Source organism: Pelophylax lessonae (genome assembly GCF_965119305.1).
Source record: "Pelophylax lessonae genome assembly, chromosome: 4".
Classification (NCBI taxonomy): domain Eukaryota; kingdom Metazoa; phylum Chordata; class Amphibia; order Anura; family Ranidae; genus Pelophylax; species Pelophylax lessonae.
This window is the reverse complement of record NC_138771.1, coordinates 214830176-214857605: the sequence shown is the minus strand read 5'-3', so window position 1 is coordinate 214857605 and position 27430 is coordinate 214830176. Positions and strand designations below refer to the sequence as shown.

Here is a 27430-nt window from a genome sequence, read left to right as displayed (position 1 = left end):
GTTCCTGCACCTTTGCCCCTCAGACCACCCCAGTTCCTGCACCTTTGCCCCTCAGACCACCCCAGTTCCTGCACCTTTGCCCCTCAGACCACCCCAGTTCCGGCACCTTTGCCCCTCAGATCCCCCCAGTTCCGGCACCTTTGCCCCTCAGATCCCCCCAGTTCTGGCAGCTTTGTCCCTCAGATCCCCCCCCCCCCGTTCCGGCACCTTTGCCCCTCAGATCACCCCAGTTCCTGCACCTTCGCCCCTCAGATCACCCCAGTTCCTGCACCTTCGCCCCTCAGATCACTCCAGTTCCTGCACCTTCGCCCCTCAGATCACTCCAGTTCCAATCTGCATCTTCGCCCCTCAGATCACCCCAGTTCCAATCTGCATTTTCACACCTCAGGTCACTGGACCCCCTTGCAAATCTGTCCTACCTTTGTAGCTTCCTATTCATCTGTCCCATCACTGTACCCCCCCCCCCCATCATCTGTCCGAACACTTTACCTCCTGCACATCTTTCCCAACACTGTACCCCCTGTCTCATGTTCCTCGCTTCTGTACCCCCTACTTATGTGCCTTACCCCCTTTCTCATGTGCCCCACCAATAATATAAATTCCTTAAAAGAAAAAAGGAATTGCTGTGAGGAATATTCAGTGTGAATGTTACAAATGTAAATCAGATTTCCAGGCTACTTTAGGCACCTCGCGGAGTTATCCTATTTTACTGTGAATATTACAACTGGGGACAGTTGGATAAACATGAGAATAATTTAATGTGCACTTTTCTAGATGAGGCATTTTTATTGAACCAAATGAATAGCCCAGACAATGCCCGAGACACAAGTGCGTTTCCAAATGTCTAATCAAAATTGGAGCTGATAGACCCCAGTTTTGAAGATATACAAATGCTAATTGCCATAGCTGTATCTGTCACCTCCTGTCTGTTTTTGTTTAGCGCGTGTTATTTCAAACTTTTTTTAACTTCAGGCTTAATAGCTTGTGTAGAATGGCTTTGTTTTTCATATTTGAAGGGTATCTTTAATTCAAGTTTGAAGATTTCCATTTACATTGAAGTTGCATCGTGGATGACTAGTCTGTGGCTGCATTTGACCCGTTTTACCTAGATTTTTTGTGAATGCAGCAGGTCCTATTGAGATCCGTTTGTATTGCAGGTCAAAAGCAGACCCTGCTGCTTTGTGTTTAAAAGGAAAAGCAACACACAATCCCTCACAGTCCTAAACTCATCTATATATATATATATATATATATATATATATATATATATATATGGCTTTTTTTCTGCAGGAACGCACCTCCGGCACTGAATGTATGTAATGGCAAGGGGTGTGTTGGAGGGTCTCTTGATGCTGGCTGCTTGGGGATCTATTGTCACTGGTAGGGATCTGGTATTGTATGAGGGTCTATTGTTGCTGCTGAGGTATCTATTGTTGCTTGGGGGTCTTATGTTGTTGGTAGGGATCTCCTGTTGAGGTAGAGGTCTATTGTTGGCTGATCTATTGATACTGGTTGCTGGGAGAGCCGTTGTTACTGGAGGAGGTCTAATGTTGCTGGGGTGGGTCTTTTGTTGCTGGGTTGAGGTATTGTGTTTGTTGGAGGTTGAACCAAGGGATAGTGCTCAGAGGTGGGTAGTGGGTGGAGACCAGGGATGAGTCCGAAGGGGGGAGTTCCTGCACCTATTCTCAGAGAAAAAAAAGCCCTGTGTGTGTTTATATATATATATATATATATATATATATATATATATATATATTTAGTGTGAAGCATAAATAAGCACACCCCTTTTAAAAAGGAGGATTGTAATCAATATCTCAATGAACACAAGAACAATTTCCAAACATTTCTTTAGCTCATTACGTTAAAGTAAGTTTAATAATATAACTTAGAATACAAAATCTTCACTTTTACTCAAATTAGTTGATGCAAAAAGTAGTATTTTGTATGACATCGATGATTTGCAAGGACAGCACCAAGTTTTCAAGACATGGAATGAACAAGTTGGCGACATATTGCAACATTTATCTTTTTGACATTCTTCAAGAACGACCTCTTTTAGAGCTTGGATGCTGGATGGAGCGTGATGTTCAAATTGTCTCTTCAGAATTCCCCATAGGTTTTAGATTGGGTTCAGATCAGGAGACTAGTTCGTTGAATCCCATTCACCCTGTTCTTCTATAGAAATGCAACAGTGGCCTTAGATGTGTGTTTTGGATCGTTTTCATGTTGGAAAAGTGCACGGAAACTAAGGGCATGGAGTGATGGTAGCATCTTCTCTTTCACTAAAGAGCAGTACATCTGTGAATTCATGATACCAGCAATGAAATGCATCTCCCGGACACCAGCAGCACCATATATTTCTCTATCGCTCATTGACAGACGTAGTCTTCTTGATTCTCAAGAGCTGGGTTATGTTGTCTCCGCAGGAGTAGGACTAGGCAGAATGACAAAACGTTCTGGCTCCACCCTAGGGGCAGTCCCTGAGGGTATATCCTCCCTCTCTCTGCTACAGGGAATCAGTTTTTTTCTGTCTAGTCAGGAGTAAGGACCTAAGTTCCTTGCTGGGATCTTTTGGTCCTGGCAAGACTTTTTTCTTTAAGAAAAAGACATTTTTTAGGTAGTTTTCTCCAGTGTTTTTTTCCTGTGAGATCTTCAAGCAAAAATGCCGGACTGGGCGACACTTGTGGTCACCCCAGCTGGCCTACGAGCGCGCGCAGACCATGGCATTGCGCTTGGTCGGCCGCGACATATTTAAGTAAGTATGCGGGGCCGGGCGACGGGCTGGATGTTGAGATCCAGTGGTCACCCCGGTTTCTGCCTAAGAGCGCGTGCAGACCAGTGCGCTGAGTCGGCCGCGACGGAGTCCCAGTAAAGGGACTGACTTTGCGAGTTAAAAGCTCGCTTGGACGCCAGGTACCAGAGAGTCGAGGCGTCCACAAACCCCCACCCCGGTGGAGAGGGTATTGTGAAGAGAGGGTGCCTGTCGGTTCGGTATGGTGAGTAAACGTTCCCTTTTTTCCTCATTATGAGGCAGTATATATTATGGGCCCCTCCATATATGGTCAGTATATATCTGATACTTACAAGTCCCCCTTGTAATACAGCATGTGTTTGTGGGAAGTGGACTTGGTTCAAGAGCTAACACTCTACCCAGCAGACTGTAACATTACAGCAGACATAGGAGGTATAATCCTACCTTATGTGCAGTGTATCTCTGTAGATCCATATATTCACCTCTTAGCAGAGTGCAGGTGGATGTGCTGGGAAGACGATATCGGCGGTCCGCCGCCATTTTGCCGTAGACCGAATGCATGTATGTCCTCAGGTCACGCCGGCCGCCATGTTTTTGGAGTCTTATGTCTCTTCTATGGGGGGCGGCCATGTTTTGTGAGCCCAGCTACCTCGTGGAGGGCTGGGAACGCCGGAAGGCGTACACAGGGGGCGGAGCCACGCCTTCTGCCCGGGAAAAAGCAAACAGCTCCTTCCAGTCTGTGTAAGACAGACGCTGACTGCAGTTTGTTGGAAACTGCACTGCATCGGTTGGTGAGCCTTGGGGGTCCCTCTCTCTCTCTCTGGGATCGAGAAGCAGGTACTCTGAGGGGCGCTATTGCGCTAGGGGGAGACACATAAAAAAAAAAGAGGTATTTTTTATTTAAAAAAAAAAAAAAAAAAAAGTTTTTTTGTGTTTTCTGGCAAAGGTGTCCTGAATTAACATGGACCCTGCCACTCATGTATCTCCTCCGGATCCCCTCGAGGGGTCTGCGGGATCCTCCAGCACCCCACTGACGATTATATCATTGTCCGCTATCATGGAAGCTTGTGTCCCGGGTGGAAGTGGCTTGTCAGGGACAGGGCGCAAGTAAGCGACCCCCGCCTAACCCCTTATTATCTGAAACCTTGGATTCAGACTCTGAACCTATTTCTGCAGTTGCAGGTACTTCATCTGGTATTGGTGTCCCGTGTACTGTCTTTTCAGACAGTAAGGAGGATGTTTCGGCATCAGCCATAGCCAGAGAGGAAGCGTTGGTAAACGCACTCATGGTATCTGTTCAAGAGACCTTAAGATTACAGGGTATTCCGTCAGAAATAGCTGAAACTGAAATCCCTGTTGGGACTAAAAACGCATCTAGTGGCGAAGGTTTTTCCATTGCCCAAATGTTTTGGCAATCCAATCAAAGAAGAATGGAGTCTGCCAAAACGCATTTCTACTATTTCTAAACGCATTAACAGGCGTTATCCGTTTGAGGAAACCCTCATTAGGAAATGGACAGAACCACCTGTGGTGAATTCACCAATTGCTAGATTGAATAAGGCCACGGTTATTCCTCTAGAAGACGCTCCGTCTTTTAAAGATCCAGTGGATCGCAAGATAGAAGCTATGTTTCGCACCATGTTTACCTTGATTGGATCAGCTTTCAGACCAATAATTGCTATTGGTCTGGTTTCGCAGGCTGTAACTGTATGGACCAAGTGGTTACGCCGGGACCTAGAAGAGGTCCCTCAGGCGGTATCAGATTTGTTGGAACAGATGATATAGGGGTTACAGTTTGTGTGTGATGCGGCGTTAGACGCCACTTCATTATTGGCGCGAGAATCTGTCTCAGCGGTGGTTCTCAAGCGTATACTGTGGCTAAAAGGTTGGTTAGCCGACCAAGGTTCCAAAAAAGCATTGGCTAATATCCCCTTTTCAGGAGAGCGTCTATTTGGAGCCAACTTAGATGAGATCATTAGGATCTCACCGGTGGAAAAAGCACCTTTTTACCGCAAAATTTTAAAGGTAGAGGAACTCGTCAAAGACGAGGGCCTTCTTTTTCTGCTCACAAGAGTTTTTTTTTCGTCCAGCGGGTGAAAAAACTAAGTCCTCCAAAGCTCCTGCAGGAGGCGTCAGGGGTCGTTGGTCGGGCAAGCAAAAGCCCGCCCCCTCCAGACCTGAAGATAAACCATCCAAAGCCTGAAGGTGCGCCCCCACCCATAACTGGGGTGGGGGGACGTCTTCGCCGGTTCCCGGATCCATGGCTTTCCAGAATCCCGGACAAATGGGTTTGCGAAGTCATAAGGTCAGGGTACAAGATCGAGTTTCGATCTCTCCCACCGGCGCGATTCTTCCCTTCCAATATCCGACTATCCGCAGATCGTTTAGAAGATCTGCGGAGAGCAGTCACAGATTTACTACAACAAGGAGTGGTAGTCCACGTTCCTTGGACAGAACGGTTTCTAGGGTTTTATTCAAACCTGTTTACAATACCCAGGAAAGAGGGCAAAGTGCGTCCAATTCTGGACTTAAGAGCACTCAATTCTTTCATCAACATAAGAAGATTCAGAATGGAGTCCATTCGCACGGTAGCAGCCTTCCTGCATCCAGGGGATGTCCTAGCGTCCTTAGACATCTAGGACGCATATCTTCACATTCCCATTTTCGCAGGACATCAGCGTTTTCTACGCTTTTCCGTAGAGGAGAACCACTATCAGTTTGTGGCGTTACCTTTCGGTCTCGCCACGGCTCTGCGGGTCTTCACAAAGGTGTTGGCCCCAATGTTGGCACTTCTGCGCCAAAGAGGTATATCGATTCTAGGTTACCTAGACGATCTTCTGCTTCATGCAGAGTCTCCTCAGACCTTGCTACAAAACATAGAAATTACTATGATTTCTTTACAGGAATTCGGGTGGCTGGTGAACCAGCAAAAGTCATTTCTGGTTCCCACCCAGAGGCTCGAATATCTGGGTCTAATTCTAGACACAGTCAGGACAAGAGTTTTCCTTCCGGTAGGGAAACTCCGAAAGATTCAATCAGCAGTCCAGTTGTTACTGTTCAACAGCTGGTCTTCCCTTCGGACTTGCATGAGGGGTCTGGGGTTGATGGTGGCTTCCTTCGAAGCAGTCCCATTTGCCCAGTCCCATACCCGAATTCTTCAGCAAGAGATTCTTCTCAGATGGAATCGGAATCCGGAATCCCTGGACAATCAGATCCGATTGAGCAAACAGACCAGAGAGTCTCTGGTCTGGTGGCTTCGGTCTCCGATGCTCAGCCAGGGAAAGTCATTTCTGCCAATATATTGGACGATAGTGACCACGGATGCCAGTCTATCCGGATGGGGAGGAATTCTCGGTCAATTATCTGTCCAGGGACTTTGGTCCCCGGAAGAATCCAGGTTACCGATAAATGTATTGGAACTGAGAGCGATCAGACTTTGTCTGATTCACTGGACCGAGCAGCTCCAGGGCAGCCCGGTTCGGATCCAGTCGGACAATGCCACGGCCGTGGCTTATGTCAATCACCAGGGGGGCACCAAGAGTGTCCGAGCGGCCAAAGAAGTGGCTTGCATTCTTCGCTGGGCGGAACGATTTGTTCCAGCAATCTCTGCGGTGTTCATTCCGGGGGTGGAGAATTGGCAGGCAGATTATCTCAGCCGTCAGACCCTGGATCAGGGGGAATGGTCCCTCCATCCAGACGTTTTTCACCAGTTGTGCCTACGATGGGGCACCCCGGATATGGATCTGTTGGCATCTCGATTCAACAGGAAAGTTCAGAGATTCGTGGCTCGCTCCCGCGATCCTCTAGCAGAAACCGCAGACGCACTGATCGCCCCGTGGGGGCAATACCAGCTAATGTATGCCTTCCCTCCTCTTGAGTACTGCCAAGACTTCTTCGCAGGATAGAGGAGGAAGGAATTCCAGTAATCCTGGCAGCTCCGGATTGGCCTCGTCGTGCTTGTTACGCCGACTTGGTCAGACTGATGGCGGACGTCCCGTGGAGACTTCCTCTCAGGGAGGATCTACTGTCTCAGGGACCGATCTTCCATCCTGCTTTACGATCGCTGGTTTTTAACGGCCTGGTTATTGAGACCCAGGTGCTGAAGGACAAGGAATTGTCAGCTTCAGTTATTCCTACTCTAGTTAAAACAAGGAAAGCGACTTCCAGAAAGATTATCATCGTACATGGAAGTCTTATATTGTGTGATGTGAATCCCTTGGGTTCCATCTACATCTTTATTCGGTAATCCGAATATTGGCTTTCTGCAACAGGGAGTTGAGCAGAAGCTGGCCTTGAGTGTTATCAAGGGTCTGGTTTCAGCATTTGCTATCTTCTTTCAGAAGCTTTTTGTCTACTCATTCCTTGGTGCGGAATTTCATCCAGGGGGTGCGACACCTGGCTCTGCCAGTGCACGCGCCGTTACCATCCTGGGATCTTAATTTGGTGCTGTCGGTTCTTCAGACACCTCCCTTTGAAAATATCAGGGAGATTCCCTTGCTTACTTTATCCCAGAAGGTGGTCTTCTTGGTGGCTATCACTTCTGCACGCAGGGTGTTAGAACTGGCTGCATTATCCTGTTGTTCCCCAGATCTGGTGGTTCATAGGGATAAGGTTGTTCTTCATCCGAATCCATCCTTCCTTCTAAGGTGGTTTAAAGGTTTCATTGATTAAGGACAGTGTATTGTCCTTCCTATGTCCTTAGCCCAATCATCCTCGAGAATTGCATGGCATTCCTTGGATGTAGTTCGGGCGATCAGGATATACTTGAATACTACGGATTCAATTTGTAAGACGGATTCACTGTTTGTGATCACGGATGGCCCTAAGAAGGGGTTGCCTGTTCTGCTGCGACCATCTTTAGATGGATCAGACAGACGGTGGTATAGGCTTATTTTATCTAAGGGTCGGGATCCCCCGTTCCCTGTTAGGCGCATTCTACTCGGGCGCTAGAGTTTCCTGGACCTTCCGCCATCAGGCGTCAGTGGTTCAGGTTTTCAAGGCGACTGTTTAGTAGTCGGTTCATACCTTTACAATATTGTATAAGGTTTATGTGATGGCATCGTCAGATGCCTCTTCTGGCTGCAAGGTTCCTGCAGGCCACTGTTTGAGGAGACTGTTGGTCTACCTCGAGGGTAGGTCTCATCTGTTTACTCGATGAGTCCTTTGATACTTCTGGTTGGCTCCGGTTGGGCCTTCTAGATTGGATTTGATTCTGTCAATCCCACCCCTCATTTTGTGGCACTGCTTCTGGATGTCCCAGCTCTTGAGAATCAAGAAGACTACGTCTGTCAATGAGCGATAGAGAAAAATGGATTTTTGTAAGAACTTACCGTAAAATCCTTTTCTCTTAAGCTCATTGACAGACGTAGTACCCGCCCCTCTATCATTGAGTTGGGTTGGGTTAAATTCTCTGTACTGCTTTAAACAGAACTGATTCCCTGTAGCAGAGAGAGGGAGGATATACCCTCAGGGACTGCCCCTAGGGTGGAGCCAGAACGTTTTCTCATTCTGCCTAGTCCTACTCCTGCGGAGACAACATAACCCAGCTCTTGAGAATCAAGAAGACTACGTCTGTCAATGAGCTTAAGAGAAAAGGATTTTACGGTAAGTTCTTACAAAAATCCATTTTTTTTTGAAGCCATCAGTTCCAAAAACATTTGTCTTGATCTCATCACTCCGGAGTACAAAGTCCCAGTATTCCTCTTCTTTTTCAGCATGGGCCCTGGAAAATTCTAGGTGGGCTGTTTTGTGCATGGGCTCTCTTCATGGATGACACTCATGCATGACATTCCTCTGCAGTGTATACCCTATTGTGTCACGGGAAACAATCACCCCAGTTTGGCTTTCTTCTACTTTAGCTGTAGCTGGTGAGATGGTTGCAGTTCCATCTTTGTTGAATTTTTATTTCATTTTTGCTATAGTATTCTGACTGAAAAGTAAAGCTTTTCTGATTTTCTTGTAGCTTTCACGTTTCTTGGGTAAAGAAATTATTTTCTTTCTTTCCTTGCAACATTTCTCTTCCATGTGGTGCCATTGCTGACAGCATGAAATGGGAACTCTGTGTTCCTAATATTTAGGAACGCAGGTCACTGTGTTCATCCAATGAATACAATACCCAAACAGTTAGAAAGCATCCCCTAAGCACACATTCAACCCTTTGATCGCCCCTGGTTGTTAACCCCTTCCCTGGCAGTGTCATTAGTACAGTAACAGTGCATATTTTTTAGCACTGATTACTGTAGTAATGTCACTGGCCCCCACAAAAGTGTCAGGTGTCTGATCTGTCCGACACAATGTCGCAGTCCCACTAAATAATCGCTGATTGCCACCATTACTAGTAAATAAAAAATTTAAAAAATGACGTAAATCTTTCCTCTAGTTTGTAGACGCGATAACCTTTGCGCAAACCAATCCATATACACTTATTGGGATTTTTTTACCAAAAATATGTAGCAGAATACATATTGGCCTAAACTGATGAAAAGAAAATTATATATATATATTTTTTTTTGGATTGTTTTATAGCAGAAAGTAAAAAATATATATATTTTTTTTTTTCCCAGGTAATCAAATACCACAAAAAGAAAGCTCTATTTGTGGGGAAAAAAAGGACATCAGTTTTATTTGGGTACAGCATTGCATGATCCTGCAATTGTCAGTTAAATAAACTCAGTGCCGTATCGCAAAAAAAATGTCCTGGTCATTAAGGGAATAAAAGCTTCTGGTCTTTAAATGGTTGATTAGAATTTTGTTGTCTAAAATTTAGCTTTGCTCCTAAGACTTTCATTGGGGGTGTATTCATTTTTGCAACATGATCTTGATTTTGTTACAAAAAATACTTTTCTATTTCGTTCATCGACGGACACAGCACTCCATAAATCATAACTAGTGGGTTATTTTGCCTCCTCCAGGAGTAGGACTAGGCAGAACAAAAAACACCTGGCTACGCCCATGGGCCATCTTCAGCTGGTATATAACCCCCCTCTCTGCTCTAGGTAATCAGTTTTAATCTGTCTAGTCAGCAATAAGGACCTAGGCTCCGAGCTGGGATCCCTGTTCCTAGCAATTTTCTCCTTCCTTACATCTTTTTTGTTTTTTTCTTTGGAGATCTACAATTAACTGCCAGGCTGGGCAATGGGCTGGATAATCTAGATCCAGTGGTCCCCACAGCCCAGCCAGCGAGCGCGTGCAGCCCGCGAGTTAAATGTCCCATAGGGTTGCATACAACCGGGCTTGGATCTGAGTCGCAGCAGTCCCTTGGATTACAGCTCCCCTACTTCGGTGGCGAGGAGTTTTGTATGGAGTGTTACCAGCACCGTGGAGGGGTAAGTACGGTCCCCCCTCTCCCCTTCTGGCGTTTTTTTGCGGTGGACGTGGGTAACCTCCAGGAACGGCCGGACCTGCATGCAGGTTCCCTCCTCCCATCCTTAAATTCCTCACTGAGCTGAGCTTCCCCCACTCCCATTCCCCCCTGTCTGGACCTTGAGTCTGGTGGGGGTCCCAGGGCAGAGAATGCAGCAGAGACCCCTGGGGTCTCCCCCCTCTATCCCCACTCTGTAAGGGTCCTAGGATATTGTGTGTCCCGCCCTGGTAGTCTGGAGCAGTCCCATTGTCGGAGACCCTTAGGTGCATGCCCTGCTGTTTGCAGTGTGGGTATAGTGCAGGGGGTGGGGGTCCCAGTGCAGAGACCGGTGCAGAGTCTCCCCTAAATGTGAGCAGGTCCCTGCTGCTTATGTTGATTTAGCGGACCAGTTGGTCCATTAGCTGCAGTTTATTTGTGATGCAGCTTTGGCTACAGCTCCTGTACTGTCCAAACTTTCTGTTTCAGTGGTGGTGATTAGGTGCGTGCTGTGGCTTAAGAATTGGTCCGCAGACCAAGCCTCTAAGAAAGCTCTCATGGTGATCACTTGTTTGGGGCTACCCTGGATGACATTATTAAGGGTATCGTGGGGCAGAAGAGTACCTTCCTGCCACAGTCAGAGAAAGAGAAGGAGCCTCGCTGCTAATGGGGGCCCTTCGTCTCAGCCCATAGAATATTTTGTGTTTCTGGGACGAAGAATAAGGGAAATAGATCTTTCCGGACCAGCAGACAAATCTCCTTCAGCTTGAAGGTCTGCCCTCACCCAATATTGGGGTAGGGGACATCTTCACTGGTTTCTGGCCCCATGGACTTCTTTGGCGTCAAGGAGATCTGCAAAATGTTTCCTTTGGGGGTACCCAGAAAGGGGGACAAAGCTTGTCCTTTTCAGGTCTTTTAGGTCCTGAGTTTCCTTGTGCGGCTTTAATTCCTGCAAAGGTTCAGGGGATGTCTAAACTACCTAAGGTCCCCCCTATCCCTGTCCAGGAAATTGATTTACCTAGGTCTAATTCTATTTCTGACTAGGGACGTCCTTCCTCTGCACAAACTTCAGGGACCACAGGCCGTGATTCATCAGTTGCTGTCACACAGATAGTTCTCTCTCCCATTTTGCATACAGGTTCTGAGTCTGGTAAAATCCACCTTCAAGACAGTTCTGTTTGCACAATCTTACATGCAGCTCCTTTAGCAGGTTTGGCTCCACTCCACAGGAGGATACGAAGTTCGTGACGGGGTCCTCTGACAGACGTCACAGGCTTCCAAGGGCCACGGTAAGGCCAGTATCATCCTCGGCTAAGGCTTCTTCTGCAGTTTCCGCAAGGAATCAAGAGCGAGGGTCTTCCAAACATCCTGGTGGCTGTAAACGTCCCTTGGGGGCTTCCCCTCAGAGAAGCGCAGTTGTCCCAAGGGCTGATCTACCATCCTTCTTTACAGTCGCTGGTTTTAACCACTTACCGACTGCCTAACGCCGATCTACGTCGGCAGTCAGCCCCTCACAGGCAAAGTGACGTAGGGCTACGTCACTAGCTTGTGAGGGTCTAGGGAGCGAGCGCGCGCGTCGCCGGAGGCGCGCTCCCGCGCGGTCACGGACCCCCCCCCCCCCCCCCCCCCGCGCGTGTGACCAGTGGACCCGATGTCCGCCGGTCACTCGGCGATCGGCGGGGGAGAGGGAGAATGTCAGGCAGCTTGTGTAAACAAGCCACCTGTCCTTCTCCTCGCTGTAAAGACACTGATCACACGGATCTAGTATGTAGATCCGTTGATCAGTGTCCTTACAGCTCAAGCCACAGCCAATCACAGTAGAAAGCACGCCCCTAGGGATACACACAGCCCCTCCCTCCCAAATAAAGTTAACCCCTTCACTACCAGTGTATTTTTACAGTAACAGTGCATATATATATATATATAGCACTGATTACTGTAGAAATGTCACTGGTAACCCCAAAAGTGTCACAAATGTCAGTCAAGGGTCCGATCTGTCCGCCCCAATGTCGCAGTACCGCAAAAAAAATCGCAGATCGCCGCCATTACGCGTTAAAAAAAAAAACAACCAAAATGACAAAAATCTTTCCCTTTGTTAGTAAACGCAATAACTTTTGCGCAAACCAATCAAAATACGCTTTTTGCGATTTTTTTTTTTTTTTTTACCAAACATAGGTAGCATAAAACAAATTGGCTGAAAATGTTAAAAAAATTTTGATTTTTACATTTTTTTGGGGGGAAATTTCATATAAAAAAATGTGAAAAATATTGCTATTTTTGCAAAATTGACGCTCTTCTTTTGTTTATAGCGCGTGATCAAAAAAGCGCACAGGTGATCAAATACCACCAAAAGAAAGCTCTGTTTGTGGGAAAAGGACGCCAAATTTGTTCAGGTACAGCGTCGCACGACCGCTCAATTGTCCGTTAAAGTCACGCAGTGCCGAATCGCAAAATACCCCCTGGTCGGAATGGGGGTAAAATCTTCCGGGGCTTAAGTGGTCAATGGCTTCGCTATTGGAAGCCAGGTACTGAGGAATGGAGGTTTGTCTGGATCAGTGATCCCTACTATGTTGAAGGAGAGGAAGTCATCTTCCAGCAAGATATACCATCGTACGTGGAAGGTATACATTTCTTGGTGGGAGTCGATTGGCGCTCATCCTCGATACTTTTCTGTGGCTCGGATCTTAACCTTTCTTCAACAGGGCGTTGATCCGAAGTTGACCTTGAGTACCATCAAAGGCCAGGTGACTGCCCTGGCAATCTTCTTTCAGCGACCCCTAGCTACGCGCTCTTTAGTTTGTACCTTCATCCAGGGGGTTTGACATGTGGCTCCACCTGTACACGGTCTATTTTGCCACCATGGGATTTAAATTAAGTACTTTTGGTTCTCCAGAAACCTCCATTTGAGAATATTTGGAAGATTCCCTTGCCTACGTTATCTAGAAGTTCACATTCTTGGTGGCTAATTACCTCGGCCTGCAGGGTATCGGAATTGGCGTCATTATCCTGTCGCAGTCCCTATTTAGTGCTCCATAGAAATAAAGTGATTCTTCGTCCCTGTCCATCATTCCTTTCCCAAAGTTATCTCTGACTTCCATTTGAATGAGGATATTGTGTTGCCTTCCTTGTGTCCCAAGCTGGCTCATCCCAAGGAATTTGCTTTGCATACCTTGGATGTGGTTTGTGTGATTCGGGTATATCTGGCAGCTACTGAGTCTTTTTGGAGGTCAGACTCGCTTTTTGTGTTTACGGACACACCAAGAAAAGGGCTGGCCGCTTCTTCGGCTTCCATCTCTAGATGAATTAGATGGTGACTCAGGCCTATTCCATTAAAGGTCAGGTTCCACCTTTCCCTATCACGGCACATTCTTCTCGGGCGTTGAGTGCTTCTTGGGCCTTCTGTCATCAGGCTTCAAGATCGCAAGTTTGCAAGGCGGCCACTTGGTCTTCTGTGCATACCTTCACAAAATTCTATAAGGTAGATACTTTGGCATCTGAGGATGCTTCTTTTGGCTGCAAAGTTTTGCAGGCTGCTGTTTAAGAAGGGCTGTTCCCTCTTGAGGGGTGTTTTTTCTTTAAACCTTTATTTTTCAGACAGGGGTCCTGTGACCTGGCTATTTTTAGCCTTGGGTTATTTTCCCCACCCCTCGTTTTCCTTTTGCCACTAGTTTTGGATGTCCCAGTAGTTATGATTTATGGAGCACTGTGTTCGCCGATGAACGAAAGAGAAAATGGGGATTTTTGTACTTACCGTAAAATCCATTTCTCTGAGTTTGACGGACACAGCACCCACCCCTCTATGGAGTTCTGATGCTTCTAATACTGCTAATACTGCTTGCTACTAAACTGATTACCTAGAGCAGAGAGGGGGTTTATGTACCAGCTGAGGACAGCCCATGGGCTTAGCCAGGTGTTTTTGTTCTGCCTAATCCTACTCCTGGAGGAGGCAATATAACTCATTAGTTATGATTTATGGAGCGCTGTGTCCGTCGAACTCAGAGAAATGGATTTTACAGTAAGTACACAAATCCCATTTTTAGTGTGTGCAAATTATCAAAACTTTGCAATCAATTGCCCCCATTTGTGAGAGTATTTTGTAGTATAGTGTCCCATGGAAAATTTGGACTCTGAAAGGTAAGTAAAGGTTTTCTGACAAACCCGTTGTGTACTCATTTATGCTAAGTACTGTGTGTGTGTGTGTGTATATGTGTATATGTGTATATATATATATATATATATAATCCCCCCCACACACACACACACCTGGTGTCAAGGGTTCTTTTTCATTTTCGCTCATGTTATGACATTTGAGTAACAATACAGTAAAGCAATACTCAGAGTCCAGGCTGTTTTAAACCCATACCTTGGGATGGTCTCGTCTCACACAGTTTTAGCACAGAGTAATACTTTCATTCCAAGAAGTGGATCCAGAACAACCTGGGCTCAGAGGAAGTGTATTAAGTTAAAAAAAAAAAAAAAAATTACTAGGGGGCAATCTTTAAGATTGGATAAGATTTAATAGTTGGAATTATGCATAAAATTAGCTTTTTTACTGTCAAGGGTGTTCATGTTTGGCATATGGTTGGCTGAAAAACAAGCCTGTTGTTTGCCATTGAGGACTTCATGCGTGAAGAATGCACATGTGTATTGCCTTTGTGCTGCTTTCTTGCTCTCATTGTGTCTCTCAAAAGCTGTTTATGGATGAGTTTTATCTCATCACCGCACAGCTCTACGCTGCTAAAATTCTTATTTTTTTTCTTTACAGCATCACATTTGGTGAAGACATAGTCTGTGTTACAGGTGCAGGTAAGAAGGAAGGAGAAGTTAAAGTCAAGTTGCATTACGGAAATTACACGAAGATAGAGGCCGGGCCATTTTATTACAGAAGCAACCCATCTATCAACCAATTTTACCCTGATCGAAGCTTTTCCAGGTATTTTGCCTATAATATGAGAGGAATCCTGCACTGATCCTCCCAACAATGCAAAAAAAAAATATTATAACCAATACCACTTAAGTGAACAGAAAAAAATAGTGGGTTACTGTGTAAATGCTACAAACTAATTTGAGAGCTGCTACCCAGTGAAGTCTGAATAGAAGACTCAAAAAAGTAAATGCAAAAAAATGACCAGGCACCGCTGACATCCGTTTTTGCGTCCTTTGCGTTTTTTAAATGGAAGAAAAAATAGGGTTCTGTTCCATTCCAAAAAACGGAACAGAACTGAAAGGAAGCAAATCGGATGTCAGCGGATGGACATCCGCAATCCCATTGACATGCATTATGTCTGTATATCACCCGCAAACGGATGGGGTGATATACGGACATACGGAACGCCCGTGTGAAAGGGGCCTTGGGGTCCTTTAACACGGGCTTTCCGCCCGGCGGACTAAGTTTTGCTCAGCGTGGATCAATCCGCTGATCCCCTCTAAGCAGGCGGTTGACAGGTCGGTCTCTGCTTACTTTGCAGAGACAGACCCATCAGATCCCCACTCTCCTCTATAGGAGATAGGATAAAAACGGACCGCCTGTCCCTTTTCATCCGATTCAGTCCTCCAGGGTTTCCATCTGTCTGGATTTCACGTACAGGATCGGATAGCGGCAGGTGTCAGCGGAGATGTCACCGCTGACATCCGCTGCTCCATAGGCTTGCTCCGATCGGGTCCACCTGAAAAACTGACTGGCGGACCTGATCGGAAAGCCTGTGGGAAATGGCCTTTATCACACCTAAAATGTCTGTATGGTTCTCCCAGTAAAAAAAGAAGTAAAAACACGGCAACACATATAGTGATGGAGTGCTCTCACTGATCCCTTTCCACTGATAACACTCGCCTCTTACCAGAGACTATGGGTCTCCAATAGAGACCAAAAGTGCTTTGTTCGCCACATTTCTGTGTAACATTTAGGAAGAAAGACCGGTCATCAGCCAAGATGGTTCAGCATATAACTTGCGATATCCGATCATCACCCAGGTAATTCAATGTGTGACAAACAGACAATTTTCCATATAAAACACTCCGATAGTGGTAAAATGTGGAGCCACATCTGAGACGTCTGTCCACACGAGCTGGATGGCGGGGTGTCTGCAGCCATGTTGGTTAGATATTACCGCTTTGTTTTCATCCTAAGTGTAAGTGCAAGCTATGTTTTAACAAACTGGAATGTTTTAAATACTACACTATGAATTGCTTATCTCTTCTTTCACTTGATACATGCCGAGGATTGATTTTTACCACTGTTGGAGCGTTTTTTTATGGAAAATTGTCTGTTGGTCACACATTGAATTACCTGGGTGATGATTAGATATCGCAAGTTATATGCTGAACCATCTTTGCTGATGACCGGTCTTCCTTCCTATATGTTGCACAGAAGTGTGGCGAACAAAGTGCTTTTGGTTTCTATTATCTGAGGCCCATAGTCTCTGGTAAGAGGTAGGTGAGTGTTATCGTGGAGGGGGATCTGTGAGAGCACTCCATCACTGTATGTGTTGCCGTGTTTTCACTTATTATACAGACTTTTTATTTGTAAAATAAAGTTTCAATTTTCAAGTTGTTTTGTTTATAAACTATGTATATATTGGCTATGTAGCACACATTTCATGATTAGGTATTTTGTCTGCTCTGATGGATTGTACATGTCCTAATTTCACAAAGTGCATTTGTTCAGGGTTCAGATTTCCAGCCAAAAAAAAAGGTGTGTGTGTTCTGATACATCTGTTTATTATTCAGCCATCTACCAGTCTGTATATAGTTTTTCGTTATCTCATATTTTTCAGTTTTTAGTGTGTATTAGTTTGACTGATAACACATGTACCCAAATGATTTTTACATATTTTTTTAGACAAATAGAGCTTTTATTGGTGCTAGTAAATGACCACGGGGTTTTGTATTGATTACTTCATAAAGGAAAAAAAAATTTACATTCACCTTTTATTTCTTTGCTTTCAAAATAATCATCCTATCATCATTGGTGGTCAGTTACACTTTAAGACTACTCACCTTCATCTTCAATCTGCTGATCCTCAGAAACATTCAGCCTGTTCACTCATTCATTGTGATCTCTGTAATTGCTTCACTGTGATCACAAGGTACAGAGGCACTGTGGTTGGTTCTGTACATAGTGACTGTGACCTGAGCTGTCCAATGACCACTAAAATCACAGCTATTTATGAGTACACAGACCACTTGAGTGTATTTTCCAAAGCCCTGTTTATAATAGACACTCCAGAAATACTGTACGTGTATACCTCCCTGCCTTTGTTTTACAATATGGCATTACTAAGGTAAACACTGTAATATTATCTTAAAAGACACAATCGTTGAAAATACAATATGCTTTCTTTTCAAACTAGATAGGGCATGCCTTACTGTTGTAAAATGTAGTTTTATGAGAAGTAAAGCACACAAATGTGCAAAAAGCTCTGGGATTCATATATTGAATGTGTGGCCTACTTAAAAAATATCCTGATTGTTCATAGTGCTTATTGCTGGCTAGAGAGTGGTAGGTGGTTACGTGAAACATTTTTACAATGAGTTTTTACTTTGGCAGTTACTGACTTTCAGTCAAAAGTTTTTATAACTGAATATTTGAAATGTGAATGATAAAAACAACTGACAATAAATCTATTGCCCTTGTAAATAGTGGAGGAAGAAATATTACCATATCAGGTATGGGATTCAACCTTGTGCAGAACTTCAGCATGATGGCAATGTCACGATCAAGAAGAGAGAAGAGACAGGTGGATGAAGACAGTGCACAGTTCGTAAGTGGCAGTTTCCTAATATGTTTTTAATCCCAACAACAAAAATCAGATATTTCAGTTTAACAATCCTTATATATGGTAGCTGCATTGGTTTGCTTTCTTCAGGCTAAGTGCAGTTTATTAAAGTACAGAAGACTACTTGCTGATCCAGATAGAAATCCAGTATTCTTGTAACATCAATCTAGAGCAGGGGTGGGGAACCTTTTTTCTGCCAAGGGCCATTTGGGTATTTATAAAACCATTCGGGGGCCGTACAAAATTATCAACTTAAAAATTAGCCTGTTATATTTGGTCAAACATTTGATTAACTCACCCCTAATGTGATGGCTGCAACTGCTTCTCTTTGGTGAGGTGTGTGATGTTAGCTGGTTTTGATGATGTTGCTACTCGCAACAGATTTTCCAGGTTTGCGTCGTCAGTCTGGAGCGCAGTCAACTTTTTTGCGGTGGTAAGTTTTGAAAAGAACTGCTGGTGTGTATAGCTGGCTGGTACTGCTGGTGGGTACAGCTGGCTGGTATTGTTGTGGGTACTGCTGGCTCAGGCTGGTACTGCTGGCTTGTACTGTGCTGTGAGTACTGCTGGCTGGTACTGCTGTGGGTACTGCTGACTGGTACTGCTGGCTCAGGCTGATACTGCTGTGGGTACTGCTGGCTCAGGCTGGTACTGATGACTGGTACTGTGCTGTGGGTACTGCTGGCTGGTACTGCTGTGGGTACTGCTGGCTCGGGCTGGTACTGCTGGCTGGTATCGCTGTGGGTACTGCTGGCTCAGGCTGATACTGTGCTGTAGGTACTGCTGGCTGGTACTGTTGTAGGTACTGCTGACTCTGGCTGGTACTGCTGTGGGTACTGCTGGCTCTGGCTGGTACTGCTCTGCTGGCTCTGGCTGGTACTGCTGGCTCTAGGAAGTACTGCTGGTTCTGCTGTGGGTACTGCTGGTTCTGGCTGGTACTGCTGTGTGTACTGCTGCGAATACTGCTGGCTCTGGCTGGTACTGCTGTGTGTGCTGCTGGCGGGAAATGCTGGCTAGGAGAAGTGTAGCAGCGCCACGCTGGAGGAAGAGGTGAGGTTTCCTGTATTGGTCACAGGTGGAGTGCATTTGATATCACTCTGCCTGTGACTCACTCAGACTGTCATAACGGAGCAGGAACTATACAGGAAGCATTGGCTCCATTCTGACAGATCAGCTGAGAGACACAGACTCAGCTGCATGGGGGGCCGGACCAGATGACTTTGGGGGCCGCATACGGCCCCCGAACCATAGGTTCCCCACCCCTGATCTAGAGCAATGTTTTCAGCTTTCCAAGCTATCCTCTGTGAACTACACAACCCCTCCTTTCTATGGGATAGAGGTAAGGCGAGAGGGAGGGGTTTGTGGTCTAAAGCAGGAAAGCAGCCTAAAGTGACCATGCTGTTTCTCCCTAGAAAAAGTATGAAGAGTGAGCGTTGTCCCCAAACGACATAAATTGTTTTACTGGCAGGATCATAAAATAAAGAAAAAAGCCTTAAAATGCAATGAATGCAGCAACTGCACTTAAAGACTTGTAACATATATATTTATTTTGGGGTTTAAATGTGATTTAAGGCCCAATGAGCATTGCTTGTTTAAGTTCAAATAGTTGCATCCTTTAAAGGAATTTGAACAGTGTAAAAGGGAGATGACACAAGCAGCGCACAGTAAGTGACTTGTGGCTAAGCCACAAAATTCTGGGGTCTGGTCCTTAATCTTATTACTTTTGTGTAGAGTTCTGCCTTTAGATCAAAATGCTGACTTAATGGGGTTGATTTACTAAAACTGGAGAGTGCAATCTGTTGCAGCGGTGCATGGTAGCCAAGCAGGTTCTACCTTCAGCTTGTTCATTTAAGCTTTTAAAAAAAAAAATAAACTGGAAGCTGATTTATTTCTATGCAGAACTGCACCAGATTTTGCACTTTCCAGTTTTGATAAATCAACCCCATTGTGTTCATACAGTAACTGAAAGGGCATATTAATTTCTCTCAGTAGTTGGTTCTGTTTTTTTGGACATTGAGTGCCGGTTCACACTTCCGCGTGTGCGGCGATCGCATGTGATATCGGAGCGCACTGCTCCTTCATTACATGCGATCGGATGTGCAGTGCGAATTCAGCCATACACTTTGTATGGCTAAATTCGCACTGCACCCGCACAAAAGTCGCACACGAGGCATTTTTTCAGCCGCATCAGGATCGGATCGCACAGTGGTTCACACTTGTGCGATCCGATCCTGTGCGAACTGTGAGATTGCACTGCAATCAAACTGGGGGTGTTGTTAACATTTCATTGACACCCCCAGCGTATCGCATATGGCAGTGTGAACTGCCAGATGTGCGTTTGCGATGCGGGAACAGGCTGCGAATTTGCAGCCTTCCCGCATCGCACAAGTGTGACCCGGCACTGAAGTAAAAAACAGCAACATTTATATATTTCCATAAACAATCTAACAAATTCGTTCAATGGAGTAAGCTTCCTTAGGGTCCAGCTTACAGCTGCTTATGCCATTTCATTTTCTTTTCTTTGGCAGTGTTCAGTATAAGGAAGAAGCACCGACTGTAGGCCTGCTTTTTAGGACTCCCCTAGTCCAATAAGAAAATGTGTATGTTTCACAATAAACATCTTTACCTGCAATGGGTAGATAATAAGTCTTATTTCCAGTTTCCTAAAACATCTTATGATTATTGCCTTTATTACATAGTAGTGGATTTAGGGTCGGTTCACACATATGCGATGAGGGAACCATTGCGAATCCACTGCGGGTTCCCGCATCAAACTAAACTCACAGGCAGGTTACGCTGCCATATGCAAATCGCTGGGGGTGTCAATACAAAGTTAACAACAGTTAGGACAATAATCAGATCACATAGGTGGGAACACCCATGCAATCAGATTCTGCTGCGAACCCAAAAAAGGGTACTGTGCGATTTTGGTCCGAATGCAATGCAAATTCAGCCATACAATCTGTATGGCTAAATTCGCAACGCGCAGACATCGCATGTGATTTGCAAAGCAGTGCACTGCGAATCACATGCGATGTTTGACTTCGGAGTTGTGTGTACCAAGACTCAAGCATAGTTTACACACAGCAGAAGAGGACATGCATCACTTGGGATGCCTAAACCCTGCTCAGCTATGACATGTTACCCATGCAGAGGGCCCTGTTTTTTGTAATTCTTTAACATGTTATTGGCGATAGCATGGAGACTTCAAAAATATTTTCTTTCTTATAGGAAGGTCAGTTGATTTAACTAAATTGCATAGTGGTTATGGTAATTTGCTGGTTACATTGTAAGAAACAAGCATAGACAGTCAAAGCTTTTTCTATATTTTGTGGGGTGGGGTAGTTAAAGCCTTTGTCAAGTTTTCATTGTTGTCAGCATCCCTGTAATCTGCTGTTTTTGTTGACCAGGTTAAAAAATTGGTAGGGTTGGTTGTTCTATTTTATTTACCTGACAGCTGGGTTTTTTTTTTTTTGTCTTTTTCTTTTCTCAAATGTATGTTCTTGGTAAATCTACACTGAACAAAATTATAAACGCAACACTTTTGTGTTTGCCCCCATTTTTCATGAGGTGAACTCAAAGATCTAATACTTTTTTTTATATACACAAAAGACCTATTTCTCTCAAATATTGTTCACAAATCTGTCTAAATCTGTGTTAGTGAGCACTTCTCCTTTGCCGAGATAATCCATCCACCTCACAGGTGTGGCATATCAAGATGCTGATTAGATGGCATGATTTATTGCACAGGTGTGCCTTAGGCTGGCCACAATAAAATGCCACTCTAAAATGTAGTTTTACTGTATTGGGGGGTCCAAAAAACAGTCAGTATCTGGTGTGACCACCATTTGCCTCATGCAGTGCAACACATCTCCTTCACATAGTTGATCAGGTTGTTGATTGTGGCCTGTGGAATGTTGGTCCATTCCTCTTCAATGGCTGTGCGAACGTTGCTGGATATTGGCAGGACCTGGAACACACTGTTGTATACGCCGATGCACAGCATCCCAAACATGCTCAATGGGTAATATGTCCGGTGAGTATGCTGGCCATGTAAGAACTGGGATGTTTACAGCTTCCAGGAATTTTTTACAGATCTTTGAAACATGGGGCCGTGCATTATCATGGTGCAACTTGAGGTGTTGGTCGTGGATGAATGGCACAACAATGGGCTTCAGGATCTCGTCATGCTATCTCTGTGCATTCAAAATGCTATTATTAAAATGCACCTGTGTTCGTTGTCAATAACATACGCCTGCCCATACCATAACCCCACCGCCACCATGGGCCACTCTATCCACAATGTTGACATCAGCAAACCGCTCACCCACACGACGCCATATATGCTGTCTGCTGTCTGCCCTGTACAGTGAAAACCATGATTCAACACCTCTCCAAAGTGCCAGGTGCCATCGAGTGTGAGCATTTGCTCACTCAAGTCTGTTACGATGATGAACTGCAGTCAGGTCGAGACCCTAATGAGGATGCCAAGCATGCAGATGAGCTTCCCTGAGACGGTTTCTGACCGTTCATGCAGAAATTCTTTGGTTATGCAGACGAATTGTTGCAGCAGATGTCTTGGTGGCTGGTCTCAGACGATCTTGGAGGTGAAGATGCTGGATGCGGAGGTCCTGGGCTGGTGTGGTTACACATGGTCTGCAGTTGTGAGGCCAGTTGGATCTACTGCCAAATTCATTGAAACGCCTTTGGAGACCGCTTATGGTAGAGAAATGAACATTGAATTCACAGGCAACAGCTGTGCTGTACATTCCTGCAGTCAGCATGCCAACTGCACATTCCCTCAAAACTTGCGACGTCTGTGGCATTGTGCTGTGTGATAAAACTGCACATTACATAGTGGCCTTTTATTGTGGCCAGCCTAAGGGGCACACCAATCTTTAGAATGTATTAAGATAAAAAAACCTTCTGCTTTTACAATCCGTTAATGCAGCAGGCCCGCGTGGAGCGGCACCTAGCTTGGTGACATGCAGAGTGGCAGGAGACTTAAAGATGGTGACCCAGTAAAGGTACCAACAGCCTCTAATGGGCGCACCTTAACAGGATCATAGGCAAAGTAAAACCCTAGAGGCCTCTACCAGGGAAAAGGTGACCTGTGGCGCGCATAGTGCACTGCAGCACTCAGTAAGTGTGGCTAAATAATGCCACGTATTGGACATGGCTTTTTAGTCTGACTTGTAAAAATCTGACTTGCATTTTTAAATGTTTTTTTTTTATTTCAACTATATTTATTTTAATTTTTTGTTTTGTTTTTCACAATGCTGGTGGGTGACTTTGGTGGGATTTCAGTCTCACTTTTGAGACAGAGAAAGGGACACATTCCCCAGTCTCTTTCTCTGTAGGCTCAGCTGCACTGCAGATGAATGAACAGGAGACAGAAGCTCCTGTCTATTCATAAACTGAAGCTTAGTAAACACAATTTACTATGCTCAGTTATAAATACACTGAATGATCAGTATCAATCACTTACTGTGTTCACTTAGGAAAGGAAGGAGCTGGTAAATGACCTATTTAGCAGTCCCTTTCCTGCTCTCCATCCTGTGGTTCTCCCTGTGTGCCCCCAACTGCTGCCGGTGGGAGAGGAAATGAGGGAAGCTGGCAGTGCTGCGGGAGGTGGGGGTCCAGGCAGTGGGAGAAATTCAGATCAGTGCAGCAAATGGGGGAGATAGTGGAACTGATCCTTTGTGGTTCTCACTGCAGCAGCTGGAGAAGGAGATGTTGGCTTTCAGCTGCTGCAGTGAGAGCCACAATGGATCGGTCCTTGTTCTCCCCCACCTGCTGCACTGATCACCTGCTGTATCCACTTACCATACCCCTGTTTTTTGGGGGGGGGGGGCTGCAGCACCAGTGGGATGGGAATGACAGTTGGTGGGGGTGAGTCAGTTGGAAAGGGATTTTTTTCAATGGCAGCATCTATGGGGATAGTAGAACTGTGAGGTAGGCAGTAGCTCAAAGTGATATCTGTCAGATGGATGTATAAAGTTACTTGGGGGTGATGCCAACTGGGGGAGTCAGGGGCTGAGAAGTATTCAGATATAATCAAAAACAACTGCGCTCATCCACTAATAGATAAAACAATAAAAAAAATACAATGATATGGCTCAAAGAGCACAACCTCCTTTTACAAGAGATATAATATGCAACCCCCCAATATGTGTATGAAATAATGAAATATTTAATAATGTAAAGTTACTTTATGACCATTGTGTTTAACCCTGCATTATCCAAACTGTGCACAGTCAAAAGTGTAAACGCAGCACATAAACTAAACACTCTATAGCTAAATTCACATCTATGCATGTGAGGAATGCATGTAAAATTGCATGCCTTCCCAACACACACAGAAATGTGCTGCACTTTAACGAATGTAGAGCAGTTTTAATAATTAAGGGCATCCCCATACATCTGCAAACGTCCGCCCCATGCTGGACTTTTTCAAGACATTTCCATGTGTGTGAAAAACATGCTCATACTTGGTTGTACCTGTAGGTGTAAACCAAGCCTTACATTGAGTACATAAAAATAACAATCCTAAATAAACATAAATATTTCTCTAAATAATCAGTGTTCAAAATATTGTGCTTTCATGCATGTAGCCTTGAACATCAAGATGATGTATTTATTGGGGGTTATTTTGTATATAGTGTGTATAGTTTATTTGGTGGGTTTACACTTTTCATTGTACAGGGTTGGATAACACAGGGTAAATGGAAAGGTCATAAATTAACTGCACATTATCTGGACATACAGAGTGCTTGGGGATTGTTTATGTAGATAGGGATATGATGTGTGCCTGCTTAAGAGATGCCTTTCAGCTGGGGGGGGGGGGGGGGGTTGCAAACTTTGCTGGCCGCTATGGTCACATTAACCCTTCACATGATACTATAAAAACTTCCATCCAAGCATGACACTTTGACATGTATTGTGTGCAACTTACCTCCCTCAGCTCCCCTCTCTCCCTGCATGTAGTGTGAGACTTTATGCCCCTCCTCCGGGTTCTCTCATCACACGGCACTGAAGATGGGAGGGGGGATCTGTGAGAGGGAGGCACAGAGCGAATATGCAGGAGACTGCTGGAACAGGGACAGAAAGGAGATTCAAAACTTCTAAATACATACACCGCTAGGCAGTGGATGCATTTAGGAGCAGTAACACTGCTGCTGACAAACCCCGGGATGAGCTGTATCAGGACACCTTCCTAGAAATTGTGACTGTCCCAGAGGGCTCCCTACTGGCCCTCGGGCAGTGCCCGGGAATGCCTGAATAGTCAGTCCGCACCTGCCTGTTTGACATAAGCAGGTCTAATGAGTGGCTTCTGTCAAACAATCCTGCAGGAAAACCAGCAATCGACAAGCGCTTGCAGCCGATTGGCCCGCTGTCAGAATACCACAGCACAGCAGAGGAGATTCCTGCATCCACATCGCTTGAGGTTTTTTTCCTTCAACCCGCTGATTGAACAACAAAAAAAAACTTTAGAAACAGGCTCTTTACAAGAAACAAAAGGTCTGATTTTAACCGAAGAAATTTTGTTTTCAACTGGAGTTATGTGAAGTCATATTAACCACTTGTCTACTGGTGCATTTTTTAAATTTTTTTGCACACATGTTAAAATCTAAATTTGTTTTCTAGAAAGTACTTTAAAAGCCCAACAATTATATATTTTCTGAAATCAGGGACCATGGAGAATGAGGCCTCATGCACACAGGGTGTCAGAAAAAACGAGCTGCAGAGCCACTTCTGATGCCAGGAAAAAGTAGCTGTAAAAACGTGCTTTTAGTAGCTTTTTCCAGTGGCGTTATTGCACGTTTGGCCACGTCGCTTTTAGCAGCATTTTTTCTGCCTCCATTCAAAATCAATGGTTCCCTATGGAAGCTTATTGATTTGAATGGATCAGGATGATCCGACTTGCTGTGCGAATTGCGCTGTGAGAATCTTGAGGGGGGAACTCCACGCCAAAATGGGAAAAAAATATGGTGTGGGCCCCCCCAAAATCCATACCAGACCCTTATCCGAGCATGCAGCCCGGCAGGCCAGGAAAGGGGCGGGGACGAGCGAGTGGCCCCACCCTCCTTGGACCATACCAGGCCACACGCCCTCAATATGGGGGGGTGGGTGCTTTGGGGCGAGGGGGAACTGCACCCCCCCCACCCTGGGGCGGGGGGGGGGAACTGCACCCCCCCAACCCAAAGAACCTTGCCCCCATGTTGATGAGGACAAGGGCCTCTTCCCAACAACCCTGGGCAGTGGTTGTGGGGGTCTGCGGCAGGGGGCTTATTGGAATCTGGAAGCCCCCTTTAACAAGGGGGCCTTCCCAGATCCCGGACCCCTCCCTATGTGAATGGGGTAGATTATACCCCTACCCATTCACCCCATAAAAGGCAGTGTATGCAAATGACAGGAGAAGTTTTGAAAAGTTTATTAAAAATCTTCACCTGGTCTTCTCTGCTCTGGACTTCTCCCCTCTGCTCTGGACTTCTCCCCTCTGCTCTGGACTTCTCCCCTCTGCTCTGGACTTCTCCCCTCTGCTCTGGACTTCTCCCCTCTGCTCTGGACTTCTCCGCTCCGGTCTTCTCCCCTCCGCTCCGGTCTTTTGCCTTCTGCTATTCTCCCCTCCGCTATTCTTCTTCCTCCGGTCCTCCTCCGACGCTGTCTCCGGTGATTATGCCGGCTCCAGTGTATGCAGCTTATTGTATAGCCATTGGGGGCGTGGCCTCCCAGTGACGTCATCAGGAGACCACGCCCCTTATTTCACAGATGGCATCATCTGTGACATAAGGGGGCGTCGTCTCCTGATGACGTCCCCGGGCGGCCATGCCCCTAATGGCTATATAATAAGCTGCATACACCGGAGACGGCATAATCACTGGAGACAGCGTCAGAGGAGGACCGGAGGAAGAAGACCAGGGGAAGATCAGCTAGTATCCATGGGGGTACCTAGGTTGAAGACCCTGAAGTAGCAAAGGGGGTCCATAGTCAGTGGACCCTGAAGAGCTAAAGTGTAAAGGGGGCACCTGCGGTTTGGGCCCTGAATGGTGCAGAGTGCCAGTTGAGAGTTGCAGCTATACAGTAATTCACAGCAAGCTACCTCAAGCCAGTGCAGGCTGGGGAGGGTGGTCAGTGACTTTGCAGTGCTGCAGTGTCAGTAGTTCTATGCTTCACAGTCCTGAGTCTTCTGGACCTAGAGTCGAGGATTCAGCACTTCAGTCAAGATACAGTGTGTTCTAAGCGTCAGTGAGCGCTGGCTGGCGTCAAGGCGGCGTTAACAGACATTTTCTTGGATAAAATCCCGAATTTTATTTAGTTAAGCCTAAATGAGTATCCCACTCATTCCCTTCTCCCATCCCCTTTATCTACAATAAAACCACAAAAACCAAGATGCCGGAATTGTCAATGTCTCGGTTCTCACACTCAGGGTCGCAGCTCACGTGGGCTGGATAGGTAACCGGTAACAATGGCAGACCCACATCGGGCCACAGGCCTGCAAAACCTGCTACATTTATATACACTGCTTTTTTTGGGGTGAATGGGTAGGGGTACAATGTACCCCAT

The 27430-nt window shown here is 45.6% G+C and overlaps 1 protein-coding gene across 1 annotated transcript in view; it reads left to right on the top strand.

Moving 5' to 3' along the window:
* The window catches only part of PLXNB2 (plexin B2), a 560635-nt gene that overhangs the window by 437559 nt on the left and 95646 nt on the right, over window positions 1–27430 (top strand). The window contains exons 18-19 of the mRNA XM_082254716.1: window positions 14857–15024; window positions 17731–17851. Coding sequence (XP_082110842.1) covers window positions 14857–15024; window positions 17731–17851 — 289 coding nt within the window. The remainder of the gene's footprint in view (window positions 1–14856; window positions 15025–17730; window positions 17852–27430) is intronic.